This window comes from Salmo salar, chromosome 05, assembly GCF_965601325.2.
Source record: "Salmo salar chromosome 05, fSalSal1, whole genome shotgun sequence".
NCBI lineage: Eukaryota > Metazoa > Chordata > Actinopteri > Salmoniformes > Salmonidae > Salmo > Salmo salar.
This window is the reverse complement of record NC_138295.1, coordinates 93,803,326-93,817,381: the sequence shown is the minus strand read 5'-3', so window position 1 is coordinate 93,817,381 and position 14,056 is coordinate 93,803,326. Positions and strand designations below refer to the sequence as shown.

The window sequence follows — 14,056 nt, the reverse complement described above, 5'->3', positions numbered from 1 at the left end:
CTGAAGGAACTGTAATCACTCCTTTAAATCCTGAGGGAACTGTAATCACTCCTTTAAATCCTGAGGGAACTGTAATCACTCTGTTTTAAATCCTGAAGGAACTGTAATCACTCTGTTTTAAATCCTGAGGGAACTGTAATCACTCCTTTAAATCCTGAGGGAACTGTAATCACTCTGTTTAAATCCTAAGGGAACTGTAATCACTCTGTTTAAATCCTGAGGGAACTGTAATCACTCCTTTAAATCCTGAGGGAACTGTAATCACTCCTTTAAATCCTGAGGGAACTGTAATCACTCCTTTAAATCCTGAGGGAACTGTAATCACTCTGTTTTAAATCCTGAGAGAACTGTAATCACTCTGTTTAAATCCTGAGGGAACTGTAATCACTCTGTTTAAATCCTGAGGGACCTGTAATCACTCCTTTAAATCCTGAGGGAACTGTAATCACTCTGTTTTAAATCCTGAGAGAACTGTAATCACTCTGTTTAAATCCTGAGAGAACTGTAATCACTCTGTTTTAAATCCTGAGGGAACTGTAATCACTCTGTTTAAATCCTGAGGGAACTGTAATCACTCTGTTTAAATCCTGAGGGAACTGTAATCACTCTGTTTTAAATCCTGAGGGAACTGTAATCACTCTGTTTTAAATCCTGAGGGAACTGTAATCACTCTGTTTTAAATCCTGAGGGAACTGTAATCACTCTGTTTTAAATCCTGAGGGAACTGTAATCACTCTGTTTTAAATCCTGAGGGAACTGTAATCACTCTGTTTTAAATCCCGAGGGAACTGTAATCACTCCTTTAAATCCTGAGGGAACTGTAATCACTCTGTTTTAAATCCTGAGGGAACTGTAATCACTCTGTTTTAAATCCCGAGGGAACTGTAATCACTCCTTTAAATCCTGAGGGAACTGTAATCACTCTGTTTAAATCCTGAGGGAACTGTAATCACTCCTTTAAATCCTGAGGGAACTGTAATCACTCTGTTTTAAATCCTGAGGGAACTGTAATCACTCCTTTAAATCCTGAGGGAACTGTAATCACTCTGTTTTAAATCCTGAGGGAACTGTAATCACTCTGTTTTAAATCCTGAGGGAACTGTAATCACTCCTTTAAATCCTGAGGGAACTGTAATCACTCCTTTAAATCCTGAGGGAACTGTAATCACTCTGTTTTAAATCCTGAGGGAACTGTAATCACTCTGTTTAAATCCTGAGGGAACTGTAATCACTCTGTTTTAAATCCTGAGGGAACTGTAATCACTCTGTTTAAATCCTGAGGGAACTGTAATCACTCTGTTTAAATCCTGAGGGAACTGTAATCACTCTGTTTTAAATCCCGAGGGAACTGTAATCACTCTGTTTAAATCCTGAGGGAACTGTAATCACTCTGTTTAAATCCTGAGGGACCTGTAATCACTCCTTTAAATCCTGAGGGAACTGTAATCACTCTGTTTAAATCCTGAGGGAACTGTAATCACTCTGTTTTAAATCCTGAGGGAACTGTAATCACTCTGTTTTAAATCCTGAGGGAACTGTAATCACTCTGTTTAAATCCTGAGGGAACTGTAATCACTCTGTTTAAATCCTGAGGGAACTGTAATCACTCTGTTTAAATCCTGAGGGAACTGTAATCACTCTGTTTAAATCCTGAGGGAACTGTAATCACTCTGTTTAAATCCTGAGGGACCTGTAATCACTCTCTTGAGGGAACAGTAATGACTCTTAAATCCTGAGGGAACAGTGTTGACTCTCAGCCTTGCTTAAAGCCATCGTCAAGTGGGCGCACTGGGCGGTCACCTGTGTTTTTGAGCAGAGGGTCACTAGTTGAAGCTGTGGTACGGACAGGGACAGGGAGGCCATACTGTTAGCAACACAGGGGTTCAAGTTACACTGTCCTTATGCTGGAGCTGTGTAGGTCAGCTCTCACTGGTGCTGGTGTGTGTGTGTGTGTGTGTGTGTGTGTGTGTGTGTGTGTGTGTGTGTGTGTGTGTGTGTGTGTGTGTGTGTGTGTGTGTGTGTGTGTGTGTGTGTGTGTGTGTGTGTGTGTGTGTGTGTGTGTGTGTGTGTGTGTGTGTGTGTGTGTGTGTGTGTGTGTGTGTTCCAGGTGTCTGCATGGGGAGGCTACGTCTTCATCATCAACCTGATTCCTCTCCATGTGTTTGTCCTGCTGCTGATGCAGCGCTACAGCAGACGAGTTTACATCGGTGAGTCCACACACACTGAGTCTGGAGGAGAGGGGAGGTGGAGGAGGAGAGGAGAGGAGAGGGGGGAGAGGGGGAGGAAAAGGGGAGGAGGAGAGGAGAGGAGAGGGGGGAGATGGAGGAGAGGAGGAGGTGGGAGAGGAGAGGGGGAGGTGGAGGAGAGTAGAGGTGGAGTAGAGGAGAGGGGGAGGTGGAGGAGAGGGAGAGGAGAGGAGGAGATGGAGAGGAGGAGAACAGTAGAAGAAGAGAGGAGACAGTGGGAGGGCTGGAACAGGAAGCAGAGCTAATTGAGTTTTTTTATTAGCTCCTGAATAATCTCCCCTTCCAGACAGACAGACAGACAGACAGATCTCTGATGGATGCCTGGTCTCGCAGCTGTCCCACAGTGTTACCTCAGGGTTCTGATCAACGGTAGTGCACTATATATAGAATAGGGTGCCAGTTGGGACACACCCTGTCCTGCCCCATACGGCAATTTGGACTAACCTATTAGGTAGATGACGTAACGTTAGATTAGATGTAACTAGATTAAGGGTTTGGGTTGTTCCAGAAAGCAGCCGCAGCTGTAGAGGCCTTCATGGGCGTGGTAATTGTATACTGCGTCCCAAATAGCACCCTTCTCCCTATAGAGTGCACTACTTTTGACCAGAGCCCTATGGTCTGACAGGTACAGTTGAAGTCGGAAGTTTACATACACCTTAGCCAAATACATTTCAACTCAGTTTTTCACAATTCCTGACATTTAATCCTAGTAAAAATTCCCTGTCTTAGGTCAGTTAGGATCACCACTTTATTTTAAGAATGTGAAATGTCAGAATAATAGTAGAGAGAATGATTTATTTCAGCTTTTATTTCTTTCATCACATTCCCAGTGGGTCAGAAGTTTACACACACTCAATTAGTATTTGGTAACATTGCCTTTAAATTGTTTAACTTGGGTCAAACGTTTCGGGTAGCCTTCCACAAGCTTCTCACAATAAATTGGGTGAATTTTGGCCCATTCCTCCTGACAGAGCTGGTGTAACTGAGTCAGGTTTGTAGGCCTCCTTGCTCGCACACGCTTTTTCAGTTCTGCCCACAAATTTTCTATAGGATTGAGGTCAGGGCTTTGTGATGGCCACTCCAATATCTTGACTTTGTTGTCCTTAAGCCATTTTGCCACAACTTTGGAAGTATGCTTGGGGTCAATGTCCATTTGGAAGACCCATTTGTGACCAAGCTTTAACTTCCTGACTGATGTCTTGAGATGTTGCTTCAATATATCCACATACTTTTCTTACCTCATGATGCCATCTATTTTGTGAAGTGCACCAGTCCCTCCTGCAGCAAAGCACCCCCACAACATGATGCTGCCACCCTCGTGCTTCACGGTTGGGATGGTGTTCTTCAGCTTGCAAGCCTCCCCCTTTTTCCTCCAAACATAACGATGGTCATTATGGCCAAACAGTTCTATTTGTGTTTCATCAGACCAGAGGACATTTCTCCAAAAAGTACGATCTTTGTCCCCATGTGCAGTTGCAAACCGTAGTCTGGCTTTTTTATGGCGGTTTTTGAGCAGTGGCTTCTTCTTGCTGAGCGGCCTTTCAGGTTATGTCGATATAGGACTCGTTTTACTGTGGATATAGATACTTTTATACCTGTTTCCTCCAGCATCTTCACAAGGTCCTTTGCTGTTGTTCTGGGATTGATTTGCACTTTTCGCACCAAAGTACGTTCATCTCTAGGAGACAGAACGCGTCTCCTTCCTGAGCGGTATGACGGCTGCGTGGTCCCATGGTGTTTATACTTGCGTACTATTGTTTGTACAGATGAATGTGGTACCTTCAGGCATTTGGAAATTGCTCCCAAGGATGAACCAGACTTGTGTAGGTCTACAATTTTTTTCTGAGGTCTTGGCTGATTTCTTTTGATTTTCCCATGATGTCATGCAATGAGGCACTGAGTTTGAAGGTAGTGGTTTCTCTCTGTGAGGCTGCAGGCTTAATGGTTTCTCTCTGTGAGGCTGCAGGCTTAATGGTTTCTCTCTGTGAGGCTGCAGGCTTAATGGTTTCTGTCTGTGAGGCTGCAGGCTTAATGGTTTCTGTCTGTGGGTCTGCTGCCACCAGACAAGAGAACAAGGGATGCTATCATCCCCCAGGATAGAAATGGAGTCTGGCTCTTTCTCTGTCTTTGTCTTTCTCTGTTTGTTTGTCGTGTGTTAATGCTGTCGTGTGTTAACGCTGTCGTGTGTTAATGCTGTCTGTCTCCACAGCTTACAGTACGTTCTACATCGTTGGTCTGGTGCTCTCCATGCAGATCCCCTTTGTGGGCTTCCAGCCAATCAGGACCAGCGAACACATGGCTGCAGCAGGTAAGGACCAATCACCTGGGACAGGATGCTGCCCTTGTACAGAGTTGACTCTGGACGTTTCCTGTTATCACCCCCAGCTCCAGACAAGTGATTAGATAGATGGATAGCCATGTAATGATTATATAGGGAGACATACAGTGATACAGTGAGCTCCAAAAGTATTGGGACTGTTTTTTGGGTTGTTTTAACAGGGGAGGTTAGCATTTTTTGGGAAGGGGGGGGTATGATATTTCAGCATCTAACTTTGTCACTCATTACTCACGATTCATTCAGGATTATCCGTAAAATACATACAACAAATGTGTAAAGTCTCAAGCTTGATGTAGTCATTGTGTGCTATGAATATGGTTCCAAATAGTTCAATTTTGACTACTTTAATACACATATGTGAATTTGTCCCAATACTTTTGGTCCTGTAAAATGGGAGGACTATGTACAGAAAGTTTTTTTTTTTAAACGGTTCAGCCGATATGAAAATATCCTATTAAATCTGAGTCTGCACTTTAACCTCCTAGTCATTGTATCATTTTAAATCCAAAGTGCTGGAGTACAGAACCAAAACAACAAAAGATGGGTCACTACTGTCCCAATACTTTTGGAGCTCACTGTGTATTAGACCTTCTATAGGCATAGAGATGCATGTTGCTGTGATGGATGCTTGTTGACACCCCTCCCTCTCCCTACCTGTACAGGGGTATAATGTAAACTCTCTCTCTCATCCCCCTCTCTCTCTTTCTCTCTCCTCGCCCTTCTCTCTCTCCTCTTTCCTCTCTCCCCCTCTCTCTCTCTCCTCCCCCCTCTCTCTCTCTCTCTCTCTCTCTCTCTCTCTCTCTCTCTCTCTCTCTCTCTCCTCGCCCTTCTCTCTCTCCTCTTTCCTCTCTCCCCCTCTCTCTCTCCTCCCCCCTCTCTCTCGCTCTCTCTAATCTCTCCTCGCTCTCTCTTTCTCTCCTCTCTCCTCCCCCTCTCTCTACCAGGTGTGTTTGCGTTGCTCCAGGCCTATGCCTTCCTCCAGTACCTGAAAGACAGACTGACCAGACAGGAGTTCCAGACCCTGTTCTTCCTGGGGGTCTCTCTGGCTGCTGGGGCAGTCTTCCTCACTGTTATATACCTGACTTATACAGGTAGGTCAACACAGTGCTGTTATATACCTGACTTACTGTATACAGGTACAGTGGCTTGTGAAAGTATTCACCCCCCTTGGCATTTTTCCTATTTTGTTGCCTTATAACCTGGAATTAAAATTGATTTTGGGGGGGGTTGTATCATTTGATTTACACATCATGCCTACCACTTTGAAGATGCAAAATATTTTTTATCGTGAAACAAACAAGAAATAAGACAAAAAAACCCGGAAAACTTGAGCGTGCATAACTATTCACCCCCCCAAAGTCAATACTTTGTAGAGCCACCTTTTGCAGCAATTACAGCTGCAAGTCTCTTGGGGTATGTCTCTATAAGCTTGGCACATCTAGCCACCGGGATTTTTGCTCATTCTTCAAGGCAAAACTGCTCCAGCTCCTTCAAGTTGGATGGGTTCCGCTGGTATACAGCAATCTTTAAGTGATACCACAGATTCTCAATTGGATTGAGGTCTGGGCTTTGACTAGGCCATTACAAGACATTTAAATGTTTCCCCTTAAACCACTCAAGTGTTGCTTTAGCAAGGGTCATTGCTTAGGGTCATTGTCCTGCTGGAAGGTGAACCTCCGTCCCAGTCTCAAATCTCTTGAAGACTGAAACAGGTTTCCCTCAAGAATTTCCCTGTATATAGCGTCATCTATCATTCCTTCAATTCTGACCAGTTTCCCAGTCCCTGCCGATGAAAAACATCCCCACAGCATGATGCTGCCACCACCATGCTTCACTGTGGGGATGGTGTTCTCGGGGTGATGAGAGGTGTTGGGTTTGCGCCAGACATAGCGTTTTCCTTGATGGCCAAAAAGCTGAATTTTTGTCTCATTTGACCAGAGTACCTTCTTCCATATGGTTGAGTCTCCCACATGCCTTTTGGCGAACACCAAACATGTTTGCTTATTTATTTCTGGCCACTCTTCCGTAAAGCCCAGCTCTGTGGAGTGTACGGCTTAAAGTGGTCCTATGGACAGATACTCCAATCTCCGCTGTGGAGCTTTGCAGCTCCTTCAGGGTTATCTTTGGTCTCTTTGTTGCCTCTCTGATTAATGCCCTCCTTGCCTGGTCTGTGAGTTTTGGTGGGCGGCCCTCTCTTGGCAGGTTTGTTGTGCTGCCATATTCTTTCTATTTTTTAATAATGGATTTAATGGTGCTCTGTGGGATGTTCAAAGTTTCTGATATTTTTTTATAATCAACCCTCATCTGTACTTCTCCACAACTTTGTCCCTGACCTGTTTGGAGAGCTCCTTGGTCGTCATGGTGCCGCTTGCTTGGTGGTGCCCCTTGCTTAGTGGTGTTGCAGACTCTGGGGCCTTTCAGAACAGGTGTATATATACTGAGATCATGTGACAGATCATGTGACACTTAGATTGCACACAGGTGGACTTTATTTAACTAATTATGTGACTTCTGAAGGTAATTGGTTGCACCAGATCTTATTTAGGGGCTTCATAGCAAAGGGTTAATACCACTTTTCCGTTTTTTATTTTTATAATTTTTTTGAAACAAGTTCTTTTTTTCATTTCACTTCACCAATTTGGACTATTTTGTGTATGTCCATTACATGAAATTCAAATAAAAATTATGTTAAATTACAGGTTGTAATGAAACAGAATAGGAAAAAACGCCAAGGGGGATGAAGACGTTTGCAAGGCACTGTAGGTCAATACCAGGGATGGGCAACTTTGATGAGGGTGGATTCCACAAAAAAACTGAACTCGTCATGAGGGGCCGCATCCGTACCCACATCCATACCCACATCCATACCCACATCTATACCCGCATCTATACCCACATCCATACCCACATCCATACCCGCATCCGTACCCACATCCGTACCCACATCCGTACCCACATCTGTACCCACACATGCAGTCATGTGCCCCCCTGACCTTTTGGGGGCCCTTGCGAGCAAAACGTTTTAGCGGCCCCCCTCTTAACAGAGGAGAAGAAGTTTTTAAGCAAGTTTGCTGCAATTCTAGACATTTTGCCTTGGGGCGGAGAGAAATGTTTGCAGTTTTTAATAATATTGATTTCGTAAGTCACTCTATCTGATTAAGATGGACTTACGAAATCAATGGGGCCCACCGGTAATTCATAGCCCACCGGTAATTCAACCTTGACTAGTACAGGTGTAGATAACCCAATGGTAATTCAACCTTGACTAGTACAGGTGTAGATAACCCACTGGTAATTCAACCATGACTAGTACAGGTGTAGATAACCCACTGGTAATTCAACCTTGACTAGTACAGGTGTAGGTAACCCACTGGTAATTCAACCTTGACTAGTACAGGTGTAGGTAGATAGCCCACTGGTAATTCAACCTTGACTAGTACAGGTGTAGGTAGATAGCCCACAGGTAATTCAACCTTGACTAGTACAGGTGTAGGTAGATAGCCCACTGGTAATTCAACCTTGACTAGTACAGGTGTAGGTAGATAGCCCACTGGTAATTCAACCTACAACTTGTTAGCTGACTGTCAGTGACTGACGGAACAAGAGAATACCTGCTGATGTACAACCACATGTATAAATGTTTAGGAGGTCAGGAGTTTAGGAGGTCAGGAGTTTAGGAGGTCAGGAGTTTAGGAGGTTAGGAGTTTAGGAGGTCAGGAGTTTAGGAGGTCAGGAGTTTAGGAGGTCAGGAGTTTAGGAGGTCAGGAGTTTAGGAGGTCAGGAGGTCAGGAGTTTAGGAGTCATGAGGTCAGGAGTTTAGGAGTTAGGAGTCAGGAGTTTAGGAGTCAGGAGTTTAGGAGTCAGGAGGTCAGGAGTTTAGGAGGTCAGGAGTTTAGGAGGTCAGGAGTTTAGGAGGTCAGGAGTTTAGGAGTTTAGGAGTCAGAAGGTCAGGAGTTTAGGGTTTAGGAGGTTAGGAGTTTAGGAGTTTAGGAGTTTAGGAGGTTAGGAGTTTAGGAGGTCAGGAGTTTAGGAGGTCAGGAGTCAGGAGTTTAGGAGTCAGGAGTTTAGGAGGTCAGGAGTTTAGGAGGTCAGGAGTTTAGGAGGTCAGGAGTTTAGGAGGTCAGGAGTCAGAAGTTTAGGAGTTTAGGAGGTCAGGAGTTTAGGAGGTCAGGAGTTTAGGAGGTCAGGAGTTTAGGAGGTCAGGAGTTTAGGAGTCAGGAGTTTAGGAGTCAGGAGTTTAGGAGGTTAGGAGTTTAGGAGTCAGGAGTTTAGGAGGTCAGGAGTTTAGGAGGTCAGGAGTTTAGGAGGTCAGGAGTTTAGGAGGTCAGGAGTTTAGGAGGTCAGGAGGTCATGAGTTTAGGAGGTCATGAGTTTAGGAGGTCAGGATTTTAGGAGTTTAGGAGTTTAGGATTTTAGGAGTTTAGGAGTCAGGAGTTTAGGAGTCAGGAGTTTAGGAGTCAGGAGTTTAGGAGTCAGGAGGTCAGGAGTCAGGAGGTCAGGAGTCTAGGAGGTCAGGAGGTCATGAGTTTAGGAGTTTAGGAGTCAGGAGTTTAGGAGGTCAGGAGTTTAGGAGGTCAGGAGTTTAGAAGGTCAGGGGTTTAGGAGGTCAGGAGTCTATGAGGTCAGGAGTCTATGAGGTCAGGAGTTTAGGAGGTCAGGAGTTTAGGAGGTCAGGAGTTTAGGAGGTCAGGAGTTTAGGAGTTTAGGAGTCAGGAGTTTAGGAGTCAGGAGGTCAGGAGTTTAGGAGTCAGGAGTCAGGAGTTTAGGAGTCAGGAGTTTAGGAGTCAGGAGTTTAGGGAGTCAGGAGTTTAGGAGTCAGGAGTTTAGGAGTTTAGGAGTTTAGGAGGTCAGGAGTTTAGGAGGTCAGGAGTTTAGGAGGTCAGGAGTTTAGGAGTCTAGGAGTCTAGGAGTTTAGGAGGTCAGGAGTTTAGGAGGTCAGGAGTTTAGGAGGTCAGGAGGTCAGGAGTCTAGGAGTTTAGGATTTTAGGAGTCAGGAGTTTAGGAGTCAGGAGTTTAGGAGTCAGGAAGTCAGGAGGTCAGGAGTTTAGGAGTTAGAGAAAATAGGATTTTGAATGGGAATCAATTGTTGGTCCCCAAAACCTAACGTGTGTGTGATTGTTTACTTGATCATAACTGTGCTGTACTTAATAATGTTCATTGTGTTTTAGGACACATCGCTCCTTGGAGTGGTCGATTCTATTCACTGTGGGATACAGGGTAAGTGCACTAAACAGTACACACACACACACACACACACACATACACACACACACACACACACACACACACACACACACACCCCGGCCTCTGTCGTAGAGCGAGAAGGCTGTCAGAGTGCCGAATCAGCTGTCTATTTGTCTCAGAGAAAGTGTGCTGTTCTGCTGCAGTGCAGTGTGGGTCGTGTCAACGTGTGTCCTGTTTTACTCCCTGTGGATCACCTTTACCAACTATACACTGTGTTCCTCTTTCTGTCAATGTCCACTCACTTACTGTAGCCACAACCTTCCACAGACACTTCAGATAAATCCTATAAATCTCTCCCTCCCTCCCTCCCTCCCTCCCTCCCTCCCTCCCTCCCTCCCTCCCTCCCTCCCTCTCTCTTCTCTCTCCCTCCCTCCCTCCCTCCCTCCCTCCCTCCCTCCCTCCCTCCCTCCCTCTCTCTTCTCTCTCCCTCCCTCCCTCAACCCTCCCTCCCTCCCTCCCTCCCTCCCTCACACCCCTCTCTCTTCTCTCTCTCTTCTCCCTCCTCTCCCTCTCTCTTCTCCCTCCTCTCCCTCTCTCTTCTCCCTCCTCTCCCTCTCTCTTCTCCCTCTCTCTTCTCCCTCCTCTCCTCTCTTCTCCCTCCTCTCCCTCTCTCTTCTCCCTCCTCTCCCTCTCTCCTCTCTCCAGGTATGCTAAGATCCACATCCCCATCATAGCTTCTGTGTCGGAGCACCAGCCCACCACCTGGGTCTCGTTCTTCTTCGACCTCCACATCCTGGTCTGTACCTTTCCTGCTGGACTCTGGTTCTGCATCAAGAACATCAACGATGAGAGAGTCTTCGGTAAGATGGCATGGCAGCCGACACACACACACACACACACACACACACACACACACACACACACACACACACACACACACACACACACACACACACACACACACACGAGCACGTCTACAGTTAGATGGCATGGCGTGTGTGTGTGTGCAGGTGTGTTTCTTTATGCAGGTGTGTGTGTGACCATAGAAATAGAATGACTACAGCAATCATTACCATTCAAGTCAACACACACACACACACACACACACACAGGGCTGTACAGTCTACTCTCTAGGGATGTGCATCTTTCCCTTTCAAGGTGATTTGATACGTGTCTAGATACATGGGTTCCCCTACGATACAGGAAAAACAGGATGTAGTTAGAAACCATTCTGGATCTCTGTGTTTAACCCTGCTGTTCCTAGTGGTTCTTTAATAGGATCTCTGTGTTAACCCTGCTGTTCCTAGTGGTTCTTTAATAGGATCTCTGTGTTAACCCTGCTGTTCCTAGTGGTTCTTTAATAGGATCTCTGTGTTAACCCTGCTGTTCCTAGTGGTTCTTTAATAGGATCTCTGTGTTAACCCAGCTGTTCCTAGTGGTTCTTTAATAGGATCTCTGTGTTAACCCTGCTGTTCCTAGTGGTTCTTTAATAGGATCTCTGTGTTAACCCTGCTGTTCCTAGTGGTTCTTTAATAGGATCTCTGTGTTAACCCTGCTGTTCCTAGTGGTTCTTTAATAGGATCTCTGTGTTAACCCTGCTGTTCCTAGTGGTTCTTTAATAGGATCTCTGTGTTAACCCTGCTGTTCCTAGTGGTTCTTTAATAGGATCTCTGTGTTAACCCTGCTGTTCCTAGTGGTTCTTTAATAGGATCTCTGTGTTTAACCCTGCTGTTCCTAGTGGTTCTTTAATAGGATCTCTGTGTTAACCCTGCTGTTCCTAGTGGTTCTTTAATAGGATCTCTGTGTTAACCCTGCTGTTCCTAGTGGTTCTTTAATAGGATCTCTGTGTTAACCCTGCTGTTCCTAGTGGTTCTTTAATAGGATCTCTGTGTTAACCCTGCTGTTCCTAGTGGTTCTTTAATAGGATCTCTGTGTTAACCCTGCTGTTCCTAGTGGTTCTTTAATAGGATCTCTGTGTTAACCCTGCTGTTCCTAGTGGTTCTTTAATAGGATCTCTGTGTTAACCCTGCTGTTCCTAGTGGTTCTTTAATAGGATCTCTGTGTTAACCCTGCTGTGCCTAGGGGTTCTTTAATAGGATCTCTGTGTTTAACCCTGCTGTTCCTAGTGGTTCTTTAATAGGATCTCTGTGTTAACCCAGCTGTTCCTAGTGGTTCTTTAATAGGATCTCTGTGTTAACCCTGCTGTTCCTAGTGGTTCTTTAATAGGATCTCTGTGTTAACCCTGCTGTTCCTAGTGGTTCTTTAATAGGATCTCTGTGTTAACCCTGCTGTTCCTAGTGGTTCTTTAATAGGATCTCTGTGTTAACCCAGCTGTTCCTAGTGGTTCTTTAATAGGATCTCTGTGTTAACCCTGCTGTTCCTAGTGGTTCTTTAATAGGATCTCTGTGTTAACCCTGCTGTTCCTAGTGGTTCTTTAATAGGATCTCTGTGTTAACCCTGCTGTTCCTAGTGGTTCTTTAATAGGATCTCTGTGTTAACCCTGCTGTTCCTAGTGGTTATTTAATAGGATCTCTGTGTTAACCCTGCTGTTCCTAGTGGTTCTTTAATAGGATCTCTGTGTTAACCCTGCTGTTCCTAGGGGTTCTTTAATAGGATCTCTGTGTTTAACCCTGCTGTTCCTAGTGGTTCTTTAATAGGATCTCTGTGTTAACCCTGCTGTTCCTAGTGGTTCTTTAATAGGATCTCTGTGTTAACCCTGCTGTTCCTAGTGGTTCTTTAATAGGATCTCTGTGTTAACCCTGCTGTTCCTAGGGCTTCTTTAATAGAATCTCTGTGTTAACCCTGCTGTTCCTAGTGGTTATTTAATAGGATCTCTGTGTTAACCCTGCTGTTCCTAGGGGTTCTTTAATAGGATCTCTGTGTTAACCCTGCTGTTCCTAGTGGTTCTTTAATAGGATCTCTGTGTTAACCCTGCTGTTCCTAGTGGTTCTTTAATAGGATCTCTGTGTTAACCCTGCTGTTCCTAGTGGTTCTTTAATAGGATCTCTGTGTTAACCCTGCTGTTCCTAGTGGTTCTTTAATAGGATCTCTGTGTTAACCCTGCTGTTCCTAGTGGTTCTTTAATAGGATCTCTGTGTTAACCCTGCTGTTCCTAGTGGTTCTTTAATAGGATCTCTGTGTTAACCCTGCTGTTCCTAGTGGTTCTTTAATAGGATCTCTGTGTTTAACCCTGCTGTTCCTAGTGGTTCTTTAATAGGATCTCTGTGTTAACCCTGCTGTTCCTAGTGGTTCTTTAATAGGATCTCTGTGTTAACCCTGCTGTTCCTAGTGGTTCTTTAATAGGATCTCTGTGTTAACCCTGCTGTTCCTAGTGGTTCTTTAATAGAATCTCTGTGTTAACCCTGCTTTTCCTAGTGGTTCTTTAATAGGATCTCTGTGTTAACCCTGCTGTTCCTAGTGGTTCTTTAATAGGATCTCTGTGTTAACCCTGCTGTTCCTAGTGGTTCTTTAATAGGATCTCTGTGTTAACCCTGCTGTTCCTAGTGGTTCTTTAATAGGATCTCTGTGTTAACCCTGCTGTTCCTAGTGGTTCTTTAATAGGATCTCTGTGTTAACCCTGCTGTTCCTAGTGGTTCTTTAATAGGATCTCTGTGTTAACCCTGCTGTTCCTAGTGGTTCTGGATGCTATCAGTGCAGTCTACGTCTCAGAGAGAGTAGAGTGTTAAACCTTAGCACCGTGTGTTAAACCTGAACTCAATATGTTAAACCTTAACCCAGTGTATTAAACTATAACCCAGTGTATTAAACCCTAATCCAATATGTTAAACCTTAACCCAGTGTGTTAAACCTGAACTCGGTGTGTTAAACCTGAACTCGGTGTGTTAAACCTGAACTCGGTGTGTTAAACCTTAACCCGGTGTATTAAACCCTAACCCAGTGTATTAAACTATAACCCAGTGTATTAAACCCTAATCCAATATGTTAAACCTTAACCCAGCATATTAAACCCCAACCCAGTGTATTAAACTATAACCCAGTGTATTAAACCTTAACCCAGTGTATTAAACTATAACCCAGTGTATTAAACCTTAACCCAGTGTATTAAACTATAACCCAGTGTATTAAACTATAACCCAGTGTATTAAACTTTAACCCAGTGTATTAAACTATAACCCAGTGTATTAAACCCTAACCCGGTGTGTTAAACCCTAACCCGGTGTGTTAAACCCTAACCCGGTGTGTTAAACCCTGACCCGGTGTATTAAACCCTAACCCAGTGTATTAAACCCTGACCCAGTGTGTTAAACCCTGACCCAGTGTATTAAAC

General features: G+C 44.6%; 1 protein-coding gene across 2 annotated transcripts in view; it reads left to right on the top strand.

The window, feature by feature from the left end:
• The window catches only part of LOC106606144 (dolichyl-diphosphooligosaccharide--protein glycosyltransferase subunit STT3B), a 92,260-nt gene that overhangs the window by 56,262 nt on the left and 21,942 nt on the right, over positions 1-14,056 (top strand). For both annotated transcript variants that reach the window (XM_082975986.1, XM_082975987.1), the window contains 5 exons: positions 2,108-2,207; positions 4,456-4,554; positions 5,529-5,675; positions 9,753-9,801; positions 10,474-10,628. In XM_082975986.1, coding sequence (XP_082832112.1) covers positions 2,108-2,207; positions 4,456-4,554; positions 5,529-5,675; positions 9,753-9,801; positions 10,474-10,628 — 550 coding nt within the window. The remainder of the gene's footprint in view (positions 1-2,107; positions 2,208-4,455; positions 4,555-5,528; positions 5,676-9,752; positions 9,802-10,473; positions 10,629-14,056) is intronic.